This window comes from Passer montanus, unplaced genomic scaffold, assembly GCF_014805655.1.
Source record: "Passer montanus isolate IOZ18808 unplaced genomic scaffold, ASM1480565v1 scaffold7, whole genome shotgun sequence".
NCBI classification, from domain to species: Eukaryota; Metazoa; Chordata; class Aves; order Passeriformes; family Passeridae; genus Passer; species Passer montanus.
Window position 1 is genome coordinate 11,802,730 of NW_024372147.1, and position 20,023 is coordinate 11,822,752.

The 20,023-nt window shown below is 34.8% G+C and overlaps 1 protein-coding gene across 9 annotated transcripts in view; it reads right to left on the bottom strand.

Annotated features, from left to right (window-relative positions):
• Positions 1–20,023, bottom strand: part of KDM4C (lysine demethylase 4C) — a 235,837-nt gene that overhangs the window by 163,342 nt on the left and 52,472 nt on the right. Inside the window, exon 9 of one of the 9 annotated variants that reach the window (XM_039729780.1) lies at positions 55–205. The exons of 6 other annotated variants lie outside the window; for them this stretch is intronic. In XM_039729780.1, the coding sequence (XP_039585714.1) occupies positions 167–205 (39 nt within the window). In that variant the 3' untranslated portion in view covers positions 55–166. Of the gene's footprint in view, positions 1–54; positions 206–446; positions 543–6,907; positions 7,011–20,023 lie in introns of those variants that run through there. 2 more of the 9 variants (XM_039729779.1, XM_039729781.1) reach the window with 2 other exon arrangements.

Sequence of the window (20,023 nt, forward strand, 5' to 3'; positions counted from 1 at the left end):
ATGCAGAAAATGTAGCTTTTTGGCAGAGGACCCCCAAGACCAAGGTGCAGTAGGAGAACTGATACTTCAGGTCCAAGCACCTCTTCTTCTCCAAGCAGAAAATAGGGAAAGGTACTTCCCTCACCTGTTTTGTACAGGCTTCTTTTCAAAAATCTTCCCTTTTTCCTCAGCAACATATACAGAATTCAATTGATGTTTCACCTGCCTTCAAGAAATTATTTAATACAGAATCATTAGAATACCAAAATCTACAAATAAGTCATACATGTAGCATGTCTCAGCTTGCACATATATTCAATAAAGTACAAAAGGAGCACAGATGTGCAAATGAGTATGTGCAAAGAAATGCAAACCAAGCACAAGATGAATCAAGACTGTCAATCATGTGAGAACTAAATGTGAATTTTCTTTAAGATTATTTCTTACCCCAGCTTGTTTCAAGGGAAGAAGGGATGTATCGTTTAGGATGGTAACCAAAATGAGGTAGTCAAGCACCTTAACACTTCTAGGAAACCATGTTTCTCAAAATGTACATTCTGCACCTGAACAGGTGAAGGGAAAGTACACTGATTTTATCTTCTGATTTCAGTATCCAAAAGCATAGCTGATCAAGTGTGAGGTTCAAATTGCAAACCACTTCATAAGAGGTGGGTGGCACAACTCTTGTCACCTAAATAAGCTCTATTCCCAATGGACAAATGTACAACCTTTTGAGTTACATAATTAAGGCAATTAATATTGATTCAGCAGTTTTGAGATGAGAAAACTGATGGAGAACAAGCTAATTTTGAATTCCCCCATTACTTCTGTAAGAAAAGAAATTCCCCCATTTTTTATGTAAGAAAAAAAAATCTAAAACAATACTGTTCTCAAGAAAGTCAACCAAAAAAATAGGGTATGGAGAAAGGAGACAAAGGAGACAAGAGGAAGACACCCAGATGAAGAAAAAAAAAAAAAAAAAAAAAACAAACAACCAACAGAATCCCTGCTATTTGCTTTTTTACCCTATAGTTCTAAACACAAAAATTGCACATTTTGGGCATGAATGATTTTATCATAATAATCTATACGGAGAGAAGAGGAAGACACCCAGATGAAAAAAAAAAAAAAAAAAAAAAAAAAGAAAACCAACAACCAACAGAATCCCTGCTATTTGCTTTTTTACCCTATAGTTCTAAACACAAAAATTGCACATTTTGGGCATGAATGATTTTATCATAATAATCTATACCATTCCATGAACACACAGAATACAAGAAGTGATACTTAATATATACCTCCAGTTATAGCCAAAGCCACAAAACTTACTAAAAAAAAAAAAAAAGACCACCACAAAAAACCCACATTTGGAGGGGTGTTTGATTATACAAATAGCTAAATAAAGTTTGAGACATGAAGCCAAAAAAAAAACCAACAACAAACATTTTATTAATTTAGACATGACTAGTTTAGGTAGAATGACCTAAAATAAGTTCTTATGCGATCAGATACATACCAGATCAAAATATATCTCTGACAACAAGCTTATCACATCATTACTTGAGTTTAAAAGTAGGTTCTAAGAGAAAATCAGAGAAAAATGCTACAGACACATATGCTCCTAACTAGTTTACCAATTTCCTTCACAAACAATATTTTCCAATACTATTAAATGTCTGCTGCTGAGACAGGGGCAACTAAGTCAGTATGTTTTGAATGTTTACCAAGTACATTATTACCGAAGATCATCTACACAAAATTCATTAGCCACCAATCACCATATTAAATAAGTATCTGGGTACTTTATATTTTAATATGTTCTTAATATAATTAGTTACATCTCAACTTGTTCTACAGTCCTCAAAGCTCTTTTCTAATTTGTTCAGTATCACTTATAACATAATTATAAAAAGTGGTGTCATACACATTTGGTTATTAACATTTTAACAACAAGGATGTTTTAAACGTCAGAATTTTTAGGGCATTGTCCTTTGCCTTAGAGCATGGCACAATGCCAAGTGTCTAAAGCTATGATAGTATGATAACTTATCTATTTATTACATTTCAAGACATTATTCTCTACCAAGACACAGGAAATTTTAATATACACATGCTTGGATAGATCACTGAGATTGGCAATGGTTTAGCTCTGAACGTCATCCAATTTATTGTGCTAGCTTCTTCTTCTTTCCCACTTTACCCAGTTAGAATAGATAACAAAATCACCAACAGGAGATTTCTGTGAAACTATCTTTACATTCCCTGCAACTAATGATTTTTTTTTAAATTAATCTTTTTAGAATAAAGGAAAAGCCTAAGATGCTTTAGAACAGTGACTTTCAAACTATTTATCTAACTTACAAGTCGCCAGTTACATTTTCATAAATATGTGTCCTTTTCAACCATCTAACAATGCTTTCTTATATTAATGTGTATGTTACAAGATATAACCATATAGTCAGCACTGTATGTATGGATGAAAATCCTGCAGTTTTTTTCTAAATAAATTTTTAAAGCCATAATAATTATTACTAGCATTTATGTATCGCAACCTAAGACTTCAATACCAGCTGAAGTTGATTTGAATTTATTTTCATTTTGCATCAGTGTGATAGTGTAAAAGACTGATTCAATCAAATCCTACAATTAGGGGCAGTTCTCAAACTGGAACACAAGCACAAATACCTGTGCAAAAAAAACCTGAGTGCAAAAGCTGTATTATACCAAATACATATATTCTTTATGACCTGTTTTGCCATTTTTATCTACATGCAATACCTAAAGGAGTTCTATTGTTATTTGCAATTTAAATATTACAGCTTAACAAGCAGCAAATTAATCTTCAAAACAATTTTAGTAATAGAGGTAGGCCAGCATTATCCAATGTATTTCAAAGAAAAGTAAAGAGAGGGATGCTACTACCTAAGGTCATTCAGCGAGCCAAGCTGAACAACAAAATATTTTAATCCTAGCCTCATGTTTTAACACTGGTAAATGCTGCCTGTCCCAGGCTGTTAGCAGGAACTGTATGTATGCTATGACAGTAAAGTAGACTCGCTGAATGTTTGATGCCCAAAGGAGAAGATGAAAAACAAGAAACCATATGTCTGAAGTCTTTCTGAATATGCCTCAAGAGCATTAGAAATAGGAAAGCAGATTCTCAAAAAAAAAAAAAAATTGCCACACATGTATATCCATTTCAGGATTCCTGACATGTCCTGAAAGAAGAACTAAATGGAAATTTAAATGGCAATATAAAAATCAAAGAACTATCACAATATATACGTATTAACACGGTGTACACTACAAGGTTATTGTACACATGCTTCCTAAGGAGTGTAAAGGCTCATTCTACCACGCCAGCCATAAAACAAGACTCTTCTTCTAACATGTGGAATGAATGAGTTGAAATGAAGGCCTAAATCTAGTTTTTAATTATTACAGCACAGCTTCTCACTACACCTAATTTACAATACATGTACTGAGATTCTATCAAGTACTACAAGTTCTCCCTTCAAAAGACATTTAATCCTATAACAAAACTGGAATAGATGTAAAAAGCATCCCAAGCTTTGCATGAGACCGCCCTAAGGGAAAAAAAAACCAAAAACATATGTCCGAGAACAAACAAACAGAAGTCCACAAACAAAAAAGAAAACAAACAACAAACCACTGAAATGGCACGTGAGCTAATTCTGAGGGTGTATCAGCTAATCCAGTGGAAAAGTAAAAACACATTTTGCTAGTTCCGTAAAGTCAGGACATTTTCTGCCTACTTATGAACTCAGGGAACACATCCCAGAGAGTACAACTACCAGGAAGTTTATATAGGCTTCTGAAAGTGCATAAGGAATACTAATACTACAGCTCATTGCTTTTTCATCATGAGTTCACATATTTTCTCAGTATTTAGAAGTAGGTGCTCCCTTAGTTAAAATTAGAAATAAAAAAATCAACAAATTAAACCTTTCAAGCAAATGTATGAAGTTATATTGCCCTCTGCTGATGAACAGCTAAAAATGGATATAAAATCAGGGCTTGCGTTCCAGTACGAATATGAGTAACATCCCTTACTGAAACTCAAATATTTGTTTTGTCATTATATAATTTGAAGACACCCCAAATTTTTGTTTTACAAAGACTTGTCAAAAAAATCCCCAATATAAAAGAGATCCAAAAAGAAGAAAAGATGTAAATGTTAGGGGTTTCTTCCAAGAGTTGAAAAATAAATGTTGCTGACTTCATGTTACTGTAAGATAGATTTACCTGCATGATCTCACTTTAAATTAATTACTATAAGAAAACAGTAATTCCATTCAATTTGTTCATCATTTTTTCTTGAAATGAATAAAAAATAATATTTAATTTATAAATAAGAAAACCAATCTTCTCCACCCTGACTTTAAAAGGCTGATTTTAAAAAGGAACAATATAGAAGCAGTTAGGAAAGAATATTATTTTCAGTCTATACAGACTGTTTGATGACAAAATATAGTTACATAAACTACAGACCAACCAGTATGCTCTGATATAGCCTACAGATATTATCTTGGTTAAACAGATTTACATTTATAAATATTTTAATCATTAGTTAAAATAAATTCTTGCTGCCCTCTAAACTTTTTTTTTTTTTTTTTTTTTTCCCCCTAAAATTTTTTTTTTTTTTTTTTTTTTTTTTTACAAATAGTACAGCTTCCTGCAGGTAATGCTAATAAGTCATTAACACCTGCTGGAGCCAGAGAGAACTGTGAACCACCAACAGCTCAAATAAACAGCAGTGCAGATCCAGTTAAACATACTTTGAAAGGCTCAGGTAGTTCATATGACAGTCTAAATTTCATTCCAGCATTAAACCTCTTGGTCCTGCTAAAACACAAATTCTTTACATTACCTACAGTTTTATGATGTGTCAATTAGATTGCACTAACTAATTTCAATTATATGTGAATTTCTCAATTCACATATTTTAGCGTTTATCTACATAGTCCTCTGATTCCTTTCTATGCTTCTTCAGGTATGATTAGCAGCACACACAGCATAATATCACCTTGGAAACAAGGCAGTATGTTCTCTCAGCGTCTAAACAACAATACTGCATTTTTTCAACACGATGTTTTAATAATATCCTTTTCTTTTTGTTTAAAACACAGAAAGGCTCAGGACTGAGGTAAAATGGAACAAAAAAAATGAAATAGTACCTACAACGTACCCTAAGTAAAAGGGAATTGTGTTCATCTTAACATCAAGTTTTCTTCATTATTCCTGTTTTATAAGCCTCTTTCACCAACATTTAGCAAGTTTAAGATAATATAAAAGAGAACACTAAGTTACTTTCCGTAACTTTTGTCTTGCCCCTACATATATTTTATATGCATACTAGAGAACTACAAGAACTCTTTGAAAAGGAAAAAAGAATAGATACCATGACAATACCAGTATTTCTTTAACTTTCTTAAGTAGCAGACAATTAAACAACTAACATATATAAGTTATGTGACTAGACAAACATACGCTGCTGTCAAAAAAGATACATCAAAGCCGTAAACAAAAGTCAATTGGCAAATCAAACTGCCGAAGTGAACACCTTTTTAATTTTGTCACTATACTCCTGACCACTATTTCTTATTCCAAAAAAAACCCCTTAAATATCTATCCTAGAAAGCAAATGTACTATAAATGTACTATACGTACATTTATCTCCGTATTATTAAATATCTTATTATCCAAAAGATATTATATATTTATACAATGCAATTATTATAAAATTATGTAATCTAATTAATTATTCTTTTGTTTACATTATATGTTGTTTCTATAAATATACTATGAGGTACAATTTCAAGTCTAGTCTTACAGGTAAGGAACCTAAGAAGATTATATGGTTCAACCTTTCATAAGAAAGGTAACAGAGATTTATCTTCCACCTGAACACATCCCAAATTTCAAACACTGGTTAATGTGAGTAACTTTCCTTTGTACTTGTAGGCCTTGTAGGCTAACTCACCATGCCAATAGTAGGATGAAGAATAAAAGTTCTAAATATGAATAAAGGCAAATTAAGTTTCTTTAGCATATAAGTTCAATTCCTTCACTATATATGATTGTTTAGAAACACAACCTAGTTTTCTTTGACATCTACTGGGAACTTTTGTCCACTCTGGCCAACAAAACTGAGAAGGATAACCATTTACTTTCCTAAGTCATGCTTATTCATTGACCATTCCAAATATTACCTAAGGTTCTAAAATTTCAATTCCTGCAACACCCTCTGGTCTTCACCAAGCCATTTGCAGTCCACGAAAAAATATGAAGACTATTTCTTACTACAGAAAGCTCTGAACTGCTAAAATATCCTTTTAGAAAGGCACGTTCGTTCTAAGAATAAATGCATTAATACCACTAAACAATTCATATTCTCCCTTGTTGTAACTTTAAATAATGCATTCATGTCCAGCAAACAACTCGTATTCAGTTTCTGCCTATACTGGTAACGTGCCAGTTAAAACATTTTTCTTAAAGCAACAACATCCTGAGAACTACCGTAACAGACTGAAAATTTACTTTTAAAAAGAGAAAGATGGGGGGAAAACTTAGAAAAAAAATATAAAAGTCTTTAAAAATTTTTTTCCTCATTTCACTACATTTAAAATTTTAAGAAATTACATATATTTTACACACTAGCGAAGCAATCAAAAAACAGAACTGCTGTATGTCACCTGACTTTATACTTTTTCTTCTGCAAATTGCCAGTATTTCAGACTTTGCAGAGAACAGTTAATTGACCATTCTCATTAATGACTAGTTTTGAAAAAACTGTATCAATTCTAACTTGCTTTCAGAAGTCCTATATTACCCATTACCAGTAATAATAATAATAATTAGTAATAATTAGTAATAATAATAATTAGAAATAATGATCAGTAATTATCTCATTTCTTAAGATTCACAGTATCAACAGAGTTCAGTGTGATCATCTAAATAATCCTCTGCTGGTTTTCAGCACACATTCATGTATTTTCAATTGTTTACCACTGGTGACAGAACAGAGACAGGAATGTTAAATAGTTTAAACACTGTTTTAAGTAATCAACTAATTCACTTATAAGTCACATAAGGGCAAAATACAAAGCAAGGATTTTCATTATTAACTGTATTTCTAATGTACATGTTTGCTGATCATTTACAGAAAAGTTGTAAATTCATTATTGTTTAATAAAAATAGACTCATTAATACTTGCAAATTGCAAATACTGCATCTATAAAATATTTTAAACGCAGATTTTTGTACCTCTTGCTGTATCATCTTGGTTAGCAGGACACTCAAGGATAACAAATAAGTACAATTAGCACTTTACACTAATGACAGGGAGACCCACTGTGCACTATCTTAGGGAAGTTATAGATTAATAAATATGGTATAGATGAATAAATATGCTGCTTTAACATCACTTTTCATTATTTTGAAAATGTTTAATCACACATAAACTTCAAAGGTAAGCATAACCACAGGCTAGGCAAAAAAACAAATCTGTGCCCACATACACACTGAAGAGATAATTTGGAAAGCAAGATTATTTTCCTGTCAACTACCATTTGAACCTATGAATAAAGGCAGGAATAGTCATAACTGCAGAAAGAAGTCATGGGAAAATTCCCAGACTTCCTTTCTGCTATGATTTTATCATAAAGAACAACAGAATGTACCAAAAATCCAATTGCAAATGAAATCTGAGGAGACATAAGGACCAAATGAGAGCCTAGAAAGCACCTCAAGACACAAACTGCTGGAGATTTCTGCCTAGTTTGTCAAAATCCCATATAAATTTGATCGCAGCTATAGCACCAGTTTTTGAGCTGTTCCTCTGATATAGAATCATTTACATTTTAATAAGCCTTAGAATAATCAAGTCCATCCATTAACTCAGCAGTGCTAAAGTGCTTGGGAAGCCTGGCCAATACCGAACAATCCCTTCCATGAGGAAATGTGTGATAATACTTTATCTAAACCTCCCCTGGTACAGCTTGAGACCATTTCCTCTTGTCCTATCACTTTTGATCGCAGCTATAGCACTGAAGTGAAAGTAGCTCAGCAGTTTTTGAGCTGTTCCTCTGATATAGAATCATTTACATTTTAATAAGCCTTAGAATAATCAAGTCCATCCATTAACTCAGCAGTGCTAAAGTGCTTGGGAAGCCTGTCCAATACCGAACAATCCCTTCCATGAGGAAATGTGTGATAATACTTTATCTAAACCTCCCCTGGTACAGCTTGAGACCATTTCCTCTTGTCCTATCACTTGTGACTTAGAGAAAAGCCCAACCCTCACTTTCAGGTGCTTTCAGGCAGTGGTAGAGAGGGAGAAGGTCTTCCCTCATGACAAATTACCTGACAGGATTTACTTGGTACCACTGCATTACCAGTAGCTGAAATAGTTACTTTGAACAAAAAAGACGTAGTGAGAAAACATCAGATCAATCTTTCTGAATGAATTCAGGTAAACTAAATGTTAAAGTTCAAAACCTGGTCTTTAGGGCTACCACTTAGAACTATCTGCACAAGTATTTGCATAGACCTCTGTGAACTCAACTAGCTGAATTTCTACAGCTTTTCAGTCTAGAGTTAAGACACATGGCAAATGCCTATAATTAGCTCTACAGCCTGGATTTCATCTTCTCTCCCCTTCAACATTTCCGGTAGCCTTCACATGACTTCTCCTTTACATGCACAGATACAGACCTAAATTGCATGTCTATCATTGGATGCTCATAAGAATATGCATGTGTATTATCTTGGCTTAAACTTATTTTAAATTTTCTTTTCAACCAGCTAATAGTCCTAACAAAGAGAGGGGGACAAATCGAAGCAATAGCAATAAATCTTAGCACAGCATTTATGACCCAGTTGATACAGCCAGCCAGCCTTTCATTCTGGGTTGCTCTCGACATAGGCAGTTCTATCAGTGGGCAACTCCCTTGTCAGACACAAAATTATTATGCGAGCATTCAAGTTTGAGACTCTTTCAGTGCTGCACAGATGCTAGCTAACGGGGAGAAGCTCCACAGCTAGTTACAGGATGCCCAAGGAAGTTACAGGGTCCTGCTGCACTTTAGTAATCATCCCATCAACTTCAGAAGGTAGTATGGGCAGCTTCTCAGGCAAGTAGAGCAAAAAAAGTACCCACACTGTTTGAGGACTATTTGAGGGCTATTCAGGTTGGATTTGCTACAGGGACAAAAGATAATTTCAAGCAAAATTGCACTGCAGTCCTTCTAATAAGTATTCTTCTGTATATGATACCTTCATCAGGGAAAAAAATTATTACATGCTTTGTTGTAATAAATGTATGAAAGTGTTAACTTAATTAACATGCTTTTTATTCATAGTCATTTTATGAATAGCTCTGGAAGGTAAAACAAGATTACTGAATCTTAATTAAAACAAAAATCCAAATGAACTGCAGAAGCATAATCAATACAAATTACATTATTTAAATTAAGCAAATTTAATTAAAGGCATTTGCATTAAATTTATTCTAGTTGGATTCAAAGCTTTTCCAAGTCAAACTGTTTTGTAACAATTTTATAAACAGCACAGCAGTCAGTAAAATTCCACATTACTCTAAATTAGCCATTATGTGCTAGACACATCATTTTTATGGAACAAACTACTGACGAGGTTACATATTGGAGTTCAGCAACAAAGTCAGGTAAGAAAAATCCACTTCAGTCTCTAGACTTATTCCATACAAAGTTAATACACTCTCACTGTCCATTTGATTGTGCATGTTCACATGCAATTGAACAGTTCCATTTAAGTTATCAACTCTCTCCAATCACAAGGCAAGTACTTGATCAGTACATGGCAGAATACCTGGCTCACAGAAAAAATGAATCTGCAAAAACACAAGTAGCATTTCTCATACAAGTTGCAGACTCAAAAAAATGCAGGAGACTACCAGGACCCAGTGATAGTCATTATTAATACTAAAATTCTCTTTGAAATTAAATATAATTTGCCTTTTAGAAATGGTGAATTATGCTAGCTGTCAACAGTGTACAAACATGCTCAGCAGCTTCCAAAAGTCAAGACCAGAAAAACTTGGTTAGCTGTAGAATCTTGTCAAAATACATTTCTGTCAAGGTAGCTCAAAAAATAAAAATTTTAAAAATCCTTATTTTTTACAAAGTTAGCATTTAATTTATGAGCTAAAAGATCAGATTTTCTTAAATTTATTTCCATATTCTACCTCACAAAAACCATGACATTTTTTCAATGTTTCAAAGTTTTCTGAATCTAAAAAACCCTCTGAATTAAACCCCAATTAAACCTCAATTAACACAAAGACATCATAATTCTGAATATCAGATTCAATAACTGCAGGCTTTGTAAGACTGAGGGGCAGCTTCTTTTAAGAAGTCTGACAGACTAGGTTGTAAGATCAAGCAACAAACCTTGCCAACACCATTAAAGAAAGACCACAAAGATCTTTCAGCTACAGCCACCACAACAGAATTTAATCTTTTCTTGGCAGAAGATTATAAGGAAGGTTATAATAACAAAGAAGATTATAAGATTATATAAAATTATAATAATGAAGAAAAAGTGACGATTTATTTAATATTTCTATCTACAGTGTGTACCTTGGTATATCTCTGATTTGTTTCTAAGCTTAAGAAACAAATATTGAAATTATTTCATATTGAATATGTATAGATTATATTTTATATACAATTTTATTTTATGTACATCTATATATGTACCACAGTGGTAATAGCTAACTGGTTAAAAGTTTGTCTATCTGCTTCCCTCCAGCAATATGTGGGGAAGTGCTGTATTTCAGATGCCAAAGATCTACAGTGGTAAAGATTAGAAAACTTTGCATAGGTTCTTCCTTTCAATGATTTGGCCAACAGAAACTAATAAATATTGCTAACAAGCTTCCACCTTTTGAGTGTAGAACCTTTTTTTGTTGTAATCAAAGTACATGAGGGAAAGGGGACAAATATGGCAAGGCAAACCATCTATCTGCTCAGCATGCTGCTAATATTGCAAATGCTGTATATAAACATGCCTTAGTGAAATCCTCTAAATTAAGATTGTGCATCACCTCTTTATTTAGATTTACTCGCTATTGCTAACTCTTTCCGATCTCTTTGCAAGCAGGGGACGGGGGAATTAAAATAATTTTCTAAAAACATTCCAGTGATACTGTCTTTTATGGCATGCTCTCAACTGTTTACTTTGGTTTGTTTTACAGGACTTTCATAGAGATCATAAACAGAAAAACTGTGAAACTGTCCTGTTTCAAAAATACTATCAACCATTCAGTTGAGTCATTTACAAGGAGTTGTAAATGATGACTGTTCTGCCTTTAAACACATGAAACATATTTACATTAATTTCACACACTTTTTTACATTAATTAATTTCCTTTTTTAAAACAGATGGTAAGAGAACTGCTTTATAACAATTACAAATAAACCAATGATTTTGTAAAGAAAATTATTTTATAAGGAAAAATTCAATTAGAATGCTCTTGAAACACAAATTTTATCATATAAACTATAATGTAATATAAATTTTAAATGGTGACAAGTAAAACATACAATTTTTAACTGCTACTGCAAAGTGAATTATGAGAAGAAAACCCCTGTAAACCTGTGCTGAGTTCCTAATTCTTACCTTCAAATACCAAACCTGCAGGATTGTGTATGAAACAATCAGAAAACAAAGTGCCCTGTCCAGAATTTGACATAAGTTTAATAAGGATTATAGGGTGTAGATGTGTGGGTAACAAGTGGTTGTGAATAGCAATAAGAATATACAACAGCCCATATCCAACAACGGCTTTATTAAGGCACCAGCAATTACTCTCCATTCAAAGGTTTACTAAAAACAAGGACGTTACTGACAACTTAATTCTAACTTACTGATTTCTAGCCAAACTCTATTAAATTGATTTTAAATGTGCCTTTTTGTGAACGTCATATTTATGAAAATAATTTCTTAGTTAAATTCTACTTTCTTTAAACACCTGGAATGAAAATAATCTCTCTCTAAAGACTATGACACTAATATAGAGACAGAAATGTACATAGTGGCAAAACTTCTTCCTCAGCAAATTGAGGATAAATATAATCTGCATTCTCACAAAAAAGTAAGGAAAGGCAAACTGTATTGATCTACTCAAAATTTTAAATAAATTATACTCTGAAAAGGCAAGTTTGTTGTAAATCACTGACCTTTTCTTTAAAAAGATCACCTTGCTAAGTGAAAACAAAAACTTCTAAGCATCCACCAAGTATGCCAACTTGGTACATTTTTTTGCTTTGATAAATGGAAGCTCTTGGATAACACTTAGGGGAAAAAAAGGAAGATTCGATTTCATCATTTCCACTCATTCACGCTTGTCAGAATGTACTCCAACATTTAAAACATTACTTTACAGAATTCTCCTCTCCTTACTTCATCAAAACTGCATAAGAGAAAGAAGTGGTAGTACTCTTGGTTCAAGTTTTATTTAATAAACAGTGCAGCAGCTTGCATGAGAGCCCTGTGCCAAAAATGTACATGCATAATGCTGCTTACATGTACTTTACATCAAACAGAAAAAAAGCTGTGCTATACTGTTGAAAAAGATTCACGAGAATACAGCAGAATTTCAGAACCACAGAATACACTATCACAGACAACATCACTACTTGCACATAACATAGCTCAGACTGTGGGAGCACAGGAACCCCACTACATGACATTTCAAATTATTTTTTAATCAGATGCTCTACCAAAAGGGGAAGGTTCAAAAAAAAAAAAAAATAATATTATTCTACTAGAACAGGTAAAAGTATTGTGATTATTACAATTCCTTTCTACTTCTAAAACCTGATTCTTAATTCAAAATGTCACAGTACTAGAAATCTAGAACTGTGCAAGTTACAGCTCTGTGGGAGATGGACAATCTCCCATTTCAGCAATAAATTTTAGAGTGGGAAATTGTAATAGCTGCTCTTCTATGGAAATTATGAGTTTGTGATGTAAGAATTAAACAGAGGCACCAAATTATGGCAGTAAGGTAAAACAAAATGGTAAATAAGAGATCAATGGAAAAGAAATAAAGAAAAAATAAAAGAGAAAATTCCATGACAACTGCAAAGCTGAGAGAGGCACTGTGATTATGAAGTGAAATGTCAAATGCAGAATGCACAAGATTTGCTCTGAAGTAGTGTACTAACAATCCAGACCAGAAATGGAAACCATGTCTGGTTCCAGAAAACTTGTAACATTTCATTAGCAGACAGGACAATGACATAAGGTGGCTAATTATGATCTAGCAAGTAAAAACATGGATTTGTACAGCATGAATGATGCTGGTAGTGTTGCAGACTGCTATCAAATGTATCAACATGCAGTGTTTAAAAAAAGTTTTGAAAAACAAAAAAATAAAATAAGCTGTTAGGTTAGTAACTCATGAGCATATGCACACAGCTATCTCTGACATACAGTACTAAAACGTGGTAATTGGGGTAGGGAACCTAGACCTTTAAAATTCACTCACCCACATTTGAAAAATAAAACAGTCCACCTGAGTTAGACTTTTTTTCATTTTGAACAGACATTTTATTGTACAAAAGCAACCTAAACATAAACCTCATTGAAAAAAAAAAATTACCTCAATAAATTTTGGGAGGTGGAAGCATTTTTGTGCAGTAACTATCATTTCTCCTCTGATAAAATCAGTTAAATCAGTTATTATGTCTCAATATATATTTCAAAATAAATATACTGTTTGGATAACATAAGCTGGATATAGCTATCTTCAAGACAATGAGTCTTGTATCCAAATAAATCAAGATATTAAATAACTTTTCTTCTTTTTGAAACAGTCATAACTGCTTGAGGCTGCTGCAGCACAAAAACAAAATATCTTCACATAGGTCTTGAAACAGTCAAGCTGAAAATCTAAGCCAAAGTTTCATTTAACAGCCTGTCAGTTTTTTGATGTGAAGCTAATGAATGCAGTGGCAAACAAATCCATCAAACCTAACATCAAAACAACTGCACTTCATCCCACCAAAGGGAAAAATACAACCTGCAGGCCAGCACTTTGATCTAACCTATCCACAGAAAACACGTTGCTAAGCAGCTACCACTGAAGAACTCATGAGTAATTACTGACTTAATTTTATGAAAGAGAGTAATAATATTTAAGTACCCCTAGTTTCAAGTAGAAAAGGTTGGTAGACATCTCAGGTTCTACACATCAGCTAAACAACAAAAAGCTTCCCAGCATCTGAAAACAAATCACGTCTTAAAAGGAGCTGCAGTACAAAAGAATCATTACAATGACTAGTAAAATCACCTAGTGTGACACTACCCCTGAGAGGAGGCAGTAAAATTTACATACATTTATACTGAGTGAAAGTCACCAAGTGGTCCCACAAAACAGACACAGTAAGCAACAAGAGCAGTATTCAGAAATACCAGTACTTTCTCTAAAAGCTTGTGAAAGCATGGACAAGAGGTGTCTGAGAGCTGAGAGACCTTGACAAGAATCTGGAATAGCATCTGACAGGGGTCCTTTATTCAGCTGGGATAGAATAGTTTCTTCTTGGTAGCATGTACAGTGCTGTGTTTTGGATTCAGTATGAAAATAATGTTAATAACACACCGATGTGTTTTGGTTTTAGCTCAGTAGTGCTTACTTTAAACATCAAGGACTTTTCAGTTTCCCATGCTCTGACAGCAAGAGGATTCACAAGAAGCTGGGACAGAGCATGGCTAGAACACCTCATCTAAACTGGACAAAGGGATGTTCCACACCACAGAATGTCATGCCTAGAGTATAAACTGATGGGAATTGGCCAGGAGGGGCCAATCATGGCTGTGGGAGGAGTCTAGCATCAGTCAACAACTTTCTCTTGGGTTTTATTCCTTTCTCTCTTCCTGTCTTCCATTTAATTCTAACTACATTATCATAATAGTTTATTTCAATTATTGAACTGTTCTTATCTCAGTCCATAGGGTTTACCTTTTTTTTTTTTCCCAATTCTCCTCCCCATACTACCAGGACCAAGCACTTTGTTTCAGGATGGGGTTAAGCCAAGATACAGGGGACTGAGGAGGTTAAAACAGTAACTAGAGAAAAATAAAAGGAAATAAACTAAAATAATCATAACTTTATAGAGAAGAATTAAAAAGCCCTAACCAAAACTGCTAACATCACCAATCTCCTGTACACACAGTAGAATGATGTGCAAATATTTCTATTCACCAATACTGGTAACTGAACAACCACCTTTTTCCCCACACAAGTTACCTACTCAGCACAAATCAAAGCAGATACCTAGAAAACATACAAGCTAATAGCCACTGATTCATCTGCTTTATCAGCAGTAGCAAAATCCACTGGAGTAAGGAAACTCAAAAATGCACTTCATGAAGCCACATATTTCCAGCCTACTCAAATAAATGTAGCACCATGAGGAAAACACGAAAATTCACAGAAGCCTGAAGGAACCTGCTAGCTGCCTCTATTTCATACCATTCAATTATTTTTTCACCAATAAACAGCATTCAACAAATGAAAGTTATAGGATGATGAAAATTATTAAGAGCATCTAAAGCTTAGAGCACCACTCATCCTCACACAACACAACTACACTTGTATCTAGCACAAGTACTGCCTCCCTTTGTTTCACTAAACTCTGTCATATCCACTCACCAGCACTTCACCAACATCCCTCTGCACCACATCCTTTTGCCAAGCATCTTAAGGAGAGGGTGACTGATTTGTACTTTCCACCAGGATTTCCTATTTCCCTTCCTGTGTGTTCTTGCCTATGGAAAAAGTCAGCAAGAACTACACCATTTCTTCTCTGGAGCTGGTAGGTTTCTAGTATGCCAGTTACTTACTCAGTTGTGTTGAGAGGCGGAAGGTTGTTTGGATTCTTTATTTTTTACTTCTACTCAATTCTGCACAACTTGATTTAGTCCAAAAGCAAGCTAAAAACAGTAGGTGAGCTGTAGCAAACAGTACACTGGAGGTGCTGCCTAGTATTTCTTTTGGTGTATTGTCCCGAGGCTTTGTTCCAGTTTCAGCTAGGACAGAGTTTATCTCTTCTCAGCAGCTGCTACAGTGTTGTGTTTTGGATTCAGAATGAGAAGCCTGGTAACAAACTGATGTTTGGGGTTTTTCTAAGTTGAGTTTATCCCATGTCAATGAACATTTGTTTTCTTTTCTGGTGCTCCACCATTGAGGAGGTAAGCAAAAAAACCTGTGAGGGAGCACAGCTAGGACAGGTGACCAGAACTGACCAAAAGCACATTCCACACCACCCAACATCATGCCCAGTACATAAACTGGGGGAGTTACCTGGAAAGGGCTGATCTGGGTTCTGCTGATGCCAGACCATTCTGCTGAAGGAAGAGGGGTCTGGTGTCAGTCACTGGGTGGTAAGCAATTGCATTGTGCATCACTTTTTTTCCTTTTTATTATCATTAACCACTATTACTGTATTGTACTTTAAATTATTAAATTATTATTCACTCAACATGCAAGTTGTACTTTGATTCTCCTCCCCATTCCACTGGGTTGGGGAGGAAGAGAAGTGGAGTTGATGAGTGTCTCCATGCTTTTTCATCTCCATCTGGGCTTAAACCCTGACAGCCTTGCACAAACTCTAGAAAACAAGCTGGAGGATACATCCCTGCTCTCAGGGCCCAACTATTACAGGTAGCTGGGAGACACACAGTGAAACCAAGACTACAAGTTTAGCATTTTAAAAGATATAAAATCATTGTTAGAATTTGCATTCATAGTCTTTGTTTAATCTAAGTGTCCAATACCAAGGGTCAAAAATATCTCTTCTTTAACATTTACATGTGATTTCAGAGAATCTTTAGCAACATCTCATTTCATGCTGGAAAGCAATATCATCATATGCCCTAAATATTTACTACAATTTTTCTTAAAAATCCCTGTTGGATTTTTTTTCCCCATAAAATCAATGAAGAATATTGATTGTATTTCAGGTTATTTTTCTTTTTCTAAGACAGAAATCCAGCTGTAAGCAATTAGAAACTATTCTATAAAAAAATAAAAAGTGTTCCTGTAGGAAGAAAAATAATCAGTCATCAGTACAGAATATTCTCTAAGGAGAAGACAGCAATGAACTGACCTAGATAATGCTGCATTTTGCTGATGCACACAATTTCTGCAGTACACTACAGAGGAACTACAGGATACAAAACATTATTTTTAATTAAAACTCTTGCACATTACACATAAAGAAAGAAAAGACAAGTCAGCTGCAGTATCAGTAGTCCAAAGAATGGCAAATGGGATGGCAAGATTGGGTGGGTTTTGGTTTGGGATTATTTGCTTTTTCTTTTAAATGAAATGACTGGACTTGAAAATTAAACTTACTAAAATATTGGTATTCTTTTGAGACACGAACTTTTCACCTTTTTAATTAACACCTCCAGGAAGTTTTCTAATGTTATGATAAAAACTAATCATAGATATACTCATGGTTTTCTAAAGAATCACTGCAACCAAGAAACAGAGTAGAGTTACACAAAACCAAATTATATTTTCCTTTTTTTATTATTATGTAATCTCATTTTAAGTATTTACAGACAAGTGCAATACAACAGACAACAATACAATTTTGCTTGAAATTATCTTTTGTCCCTGTAGCAAATCCAACCTGAATAGCCCTCAAATAGTCCTCAAACAGTGTGGGTACTTTTTTTGCTCTACTTGCCTGAGAAGCTGCCCATACTACCTTCTGAAGTTGATGGGATGATTACTAAAGCGCAGACCCTGTAACTTCCTTGGGCATCCTGTAACTAGCTGTGGAGCTTCTCCCCGTTAGCTAGCATCTGTGCAGCACTGAAAGAGTCTCAAACTTGAATGCTCGCATAATAATTTTGTGTCTGACAAGGGAGTTGCCCACTGATAGAACTGCCTATGTCGAGAGCAACCCAGAATGAAAGGCTGGCTGGCTGTATCAACTGGGTCATAAATGCTGTGCTAAGATTTATTGCTATTGCTTCGATTTGTCCCCCTCTCTTTGTTAGGACTATTAGCTGGTTGAAAAGAAAATTTAAAATAAGTTTAAGCCAAGATAATACACATGCATATTCTTATGAGCATCCAATGATAGACATGCAATTTAGGTCTGTATCTGTGCATGTAAAGGAGAAGTCATGTGAAGGCTACCGGAAATGTTGAAGGGGAGAGAAGATGAAATCCAGGCTGTAGAGCTAATTATAGGCATTTGCCATGTGTCTTAACTCTAGACTGAAAAGCTGTAGAAATTCAGCTAGTTGAGTTCACAGAGGTCTATGCAAATACTTGTGCAGATAGTTCTAAGTGGTAGCCCTAAAGACCAGGTTTTGAACTTTAACATTTAGTTTACCTGAATTCATTCAGAAAGATTGATCTGATGTTTTCTCACTACATCTTTTTTGTTCAAAGTAACTATTTCAGCTACTGGTAATGCAGTGGTACCAAGTAAATCCTGTCAGGTAATTTGTCATGAGGGAAGACCTTCTCCCTCTCTACCACTGCCTGAAAGCACCTGAAAGTGAGGGTTGGGCTTTTCTCTAAGTCACAAGTGATAGGACAAGAGGAAATGGTCTCAAGCTGTACCAGGGGAGGTTTAGATAAAGTATTATCACACATTTCCTCATGGAAGGGATTGTTCGGTATTGGCCAGGCTTCCCAAGGATATGGCTATGTCACCAACCTGAAGGTATTTAAAAGACCTGTGAATGTGACACTTTAGGAATGCTTTAGTGGTGACCTTGGCAAAGCTCAGTTTAACTGCTGGACTCAATGATCTTAAAGGTCTTTTCGAACATAAATAAATTTATGATTTTTTAATATTTCCTCTGCTTGTCTTGTTTACCCTATTTCTATGCCATAAACAAATACCAGTAAATTTTAGGGAGAATTAGTTCACCACACTTCCTTTAGTTCTCTTCTTCATACACATTTCTTTTTTTAAAAAATCCTACCAGCAGTACATTCTAGCATGTTCTTTTTCATTTAGAAAAGAGAAGATAAGTAAACTTTGATTCTCATTCTTGTGCTTATAAGTGATAAGAATTAAACAAATAACTTTAAGGACACTGACCATTTGCCGAAGAAATTGCCATTCATATTTGACAACGGTATCTAAGATTTCTCTGTAGAGGGAGATTTGTTATTATTGCTCTAACACCTTTGAAACTTGTAGGCATTTCAATTTAACTTCACACACCAGAGAAATACTTTGATTTCTTGTAAGAGCCTACCAGGAATGAGGTCCTGCTACACCTGCAGTTTACAAACAGAGAAAGGCTGGTGGAAGATGTGGTGGAAGGAGATTGTCTTGGGCACAATAATAAGAGTTTTTAATTCTTGGTAAAGTAAGGAAGGGGGTCAACAGAACCTCCACCTTGGACATTTAAAGGGCCAACTCTGGCCTATTCAGGACGCTGGTTTGGAGATTCTCCTTCACCAAAGGAGAAGGCTCAGGAGCATCCCTACAAGTTGAAAGACAAGATGGTGGGCAAGAAGATGGCCTGGCTGAAAAGGGAGCAGGGAGCTTTCACAGGAACTCAGTGAAAAGGAAAAGAGTTTATGATCTTTGGAAAAGGTGGCAGGCACCTCTTGAAGTAAGGATGTAATAAGGTCATGTAGAGAGAAAACTAGAAAAGACAAAGTTCATCTACAACCAGCCACTGCTGTGAAAGACAATATAAAGTGTTTTTATAAATACATCAACAACAAGAGGAGGGCCAAGGAAAATCTCCACACTATATTGGAGGCAGGGGAGAACACTGTCACCCAGGCTAAAGAAAAGACTGAGGTACTTAATGCCTTCTTTGCCTCAGTCAGAAAGTTTCCCCACAGCAACTAGCCCCTGAGCTGGTAGATAGGGACAAGGGAGAACAGGAGAACAGGGATTACATTTCTCCTGTAATCCAGGAGAAACTAGTTAGTTAGTCTGGATTCACCCACAGGAGGGTGAGGGAGCTGGTGGAAGAGCTCAC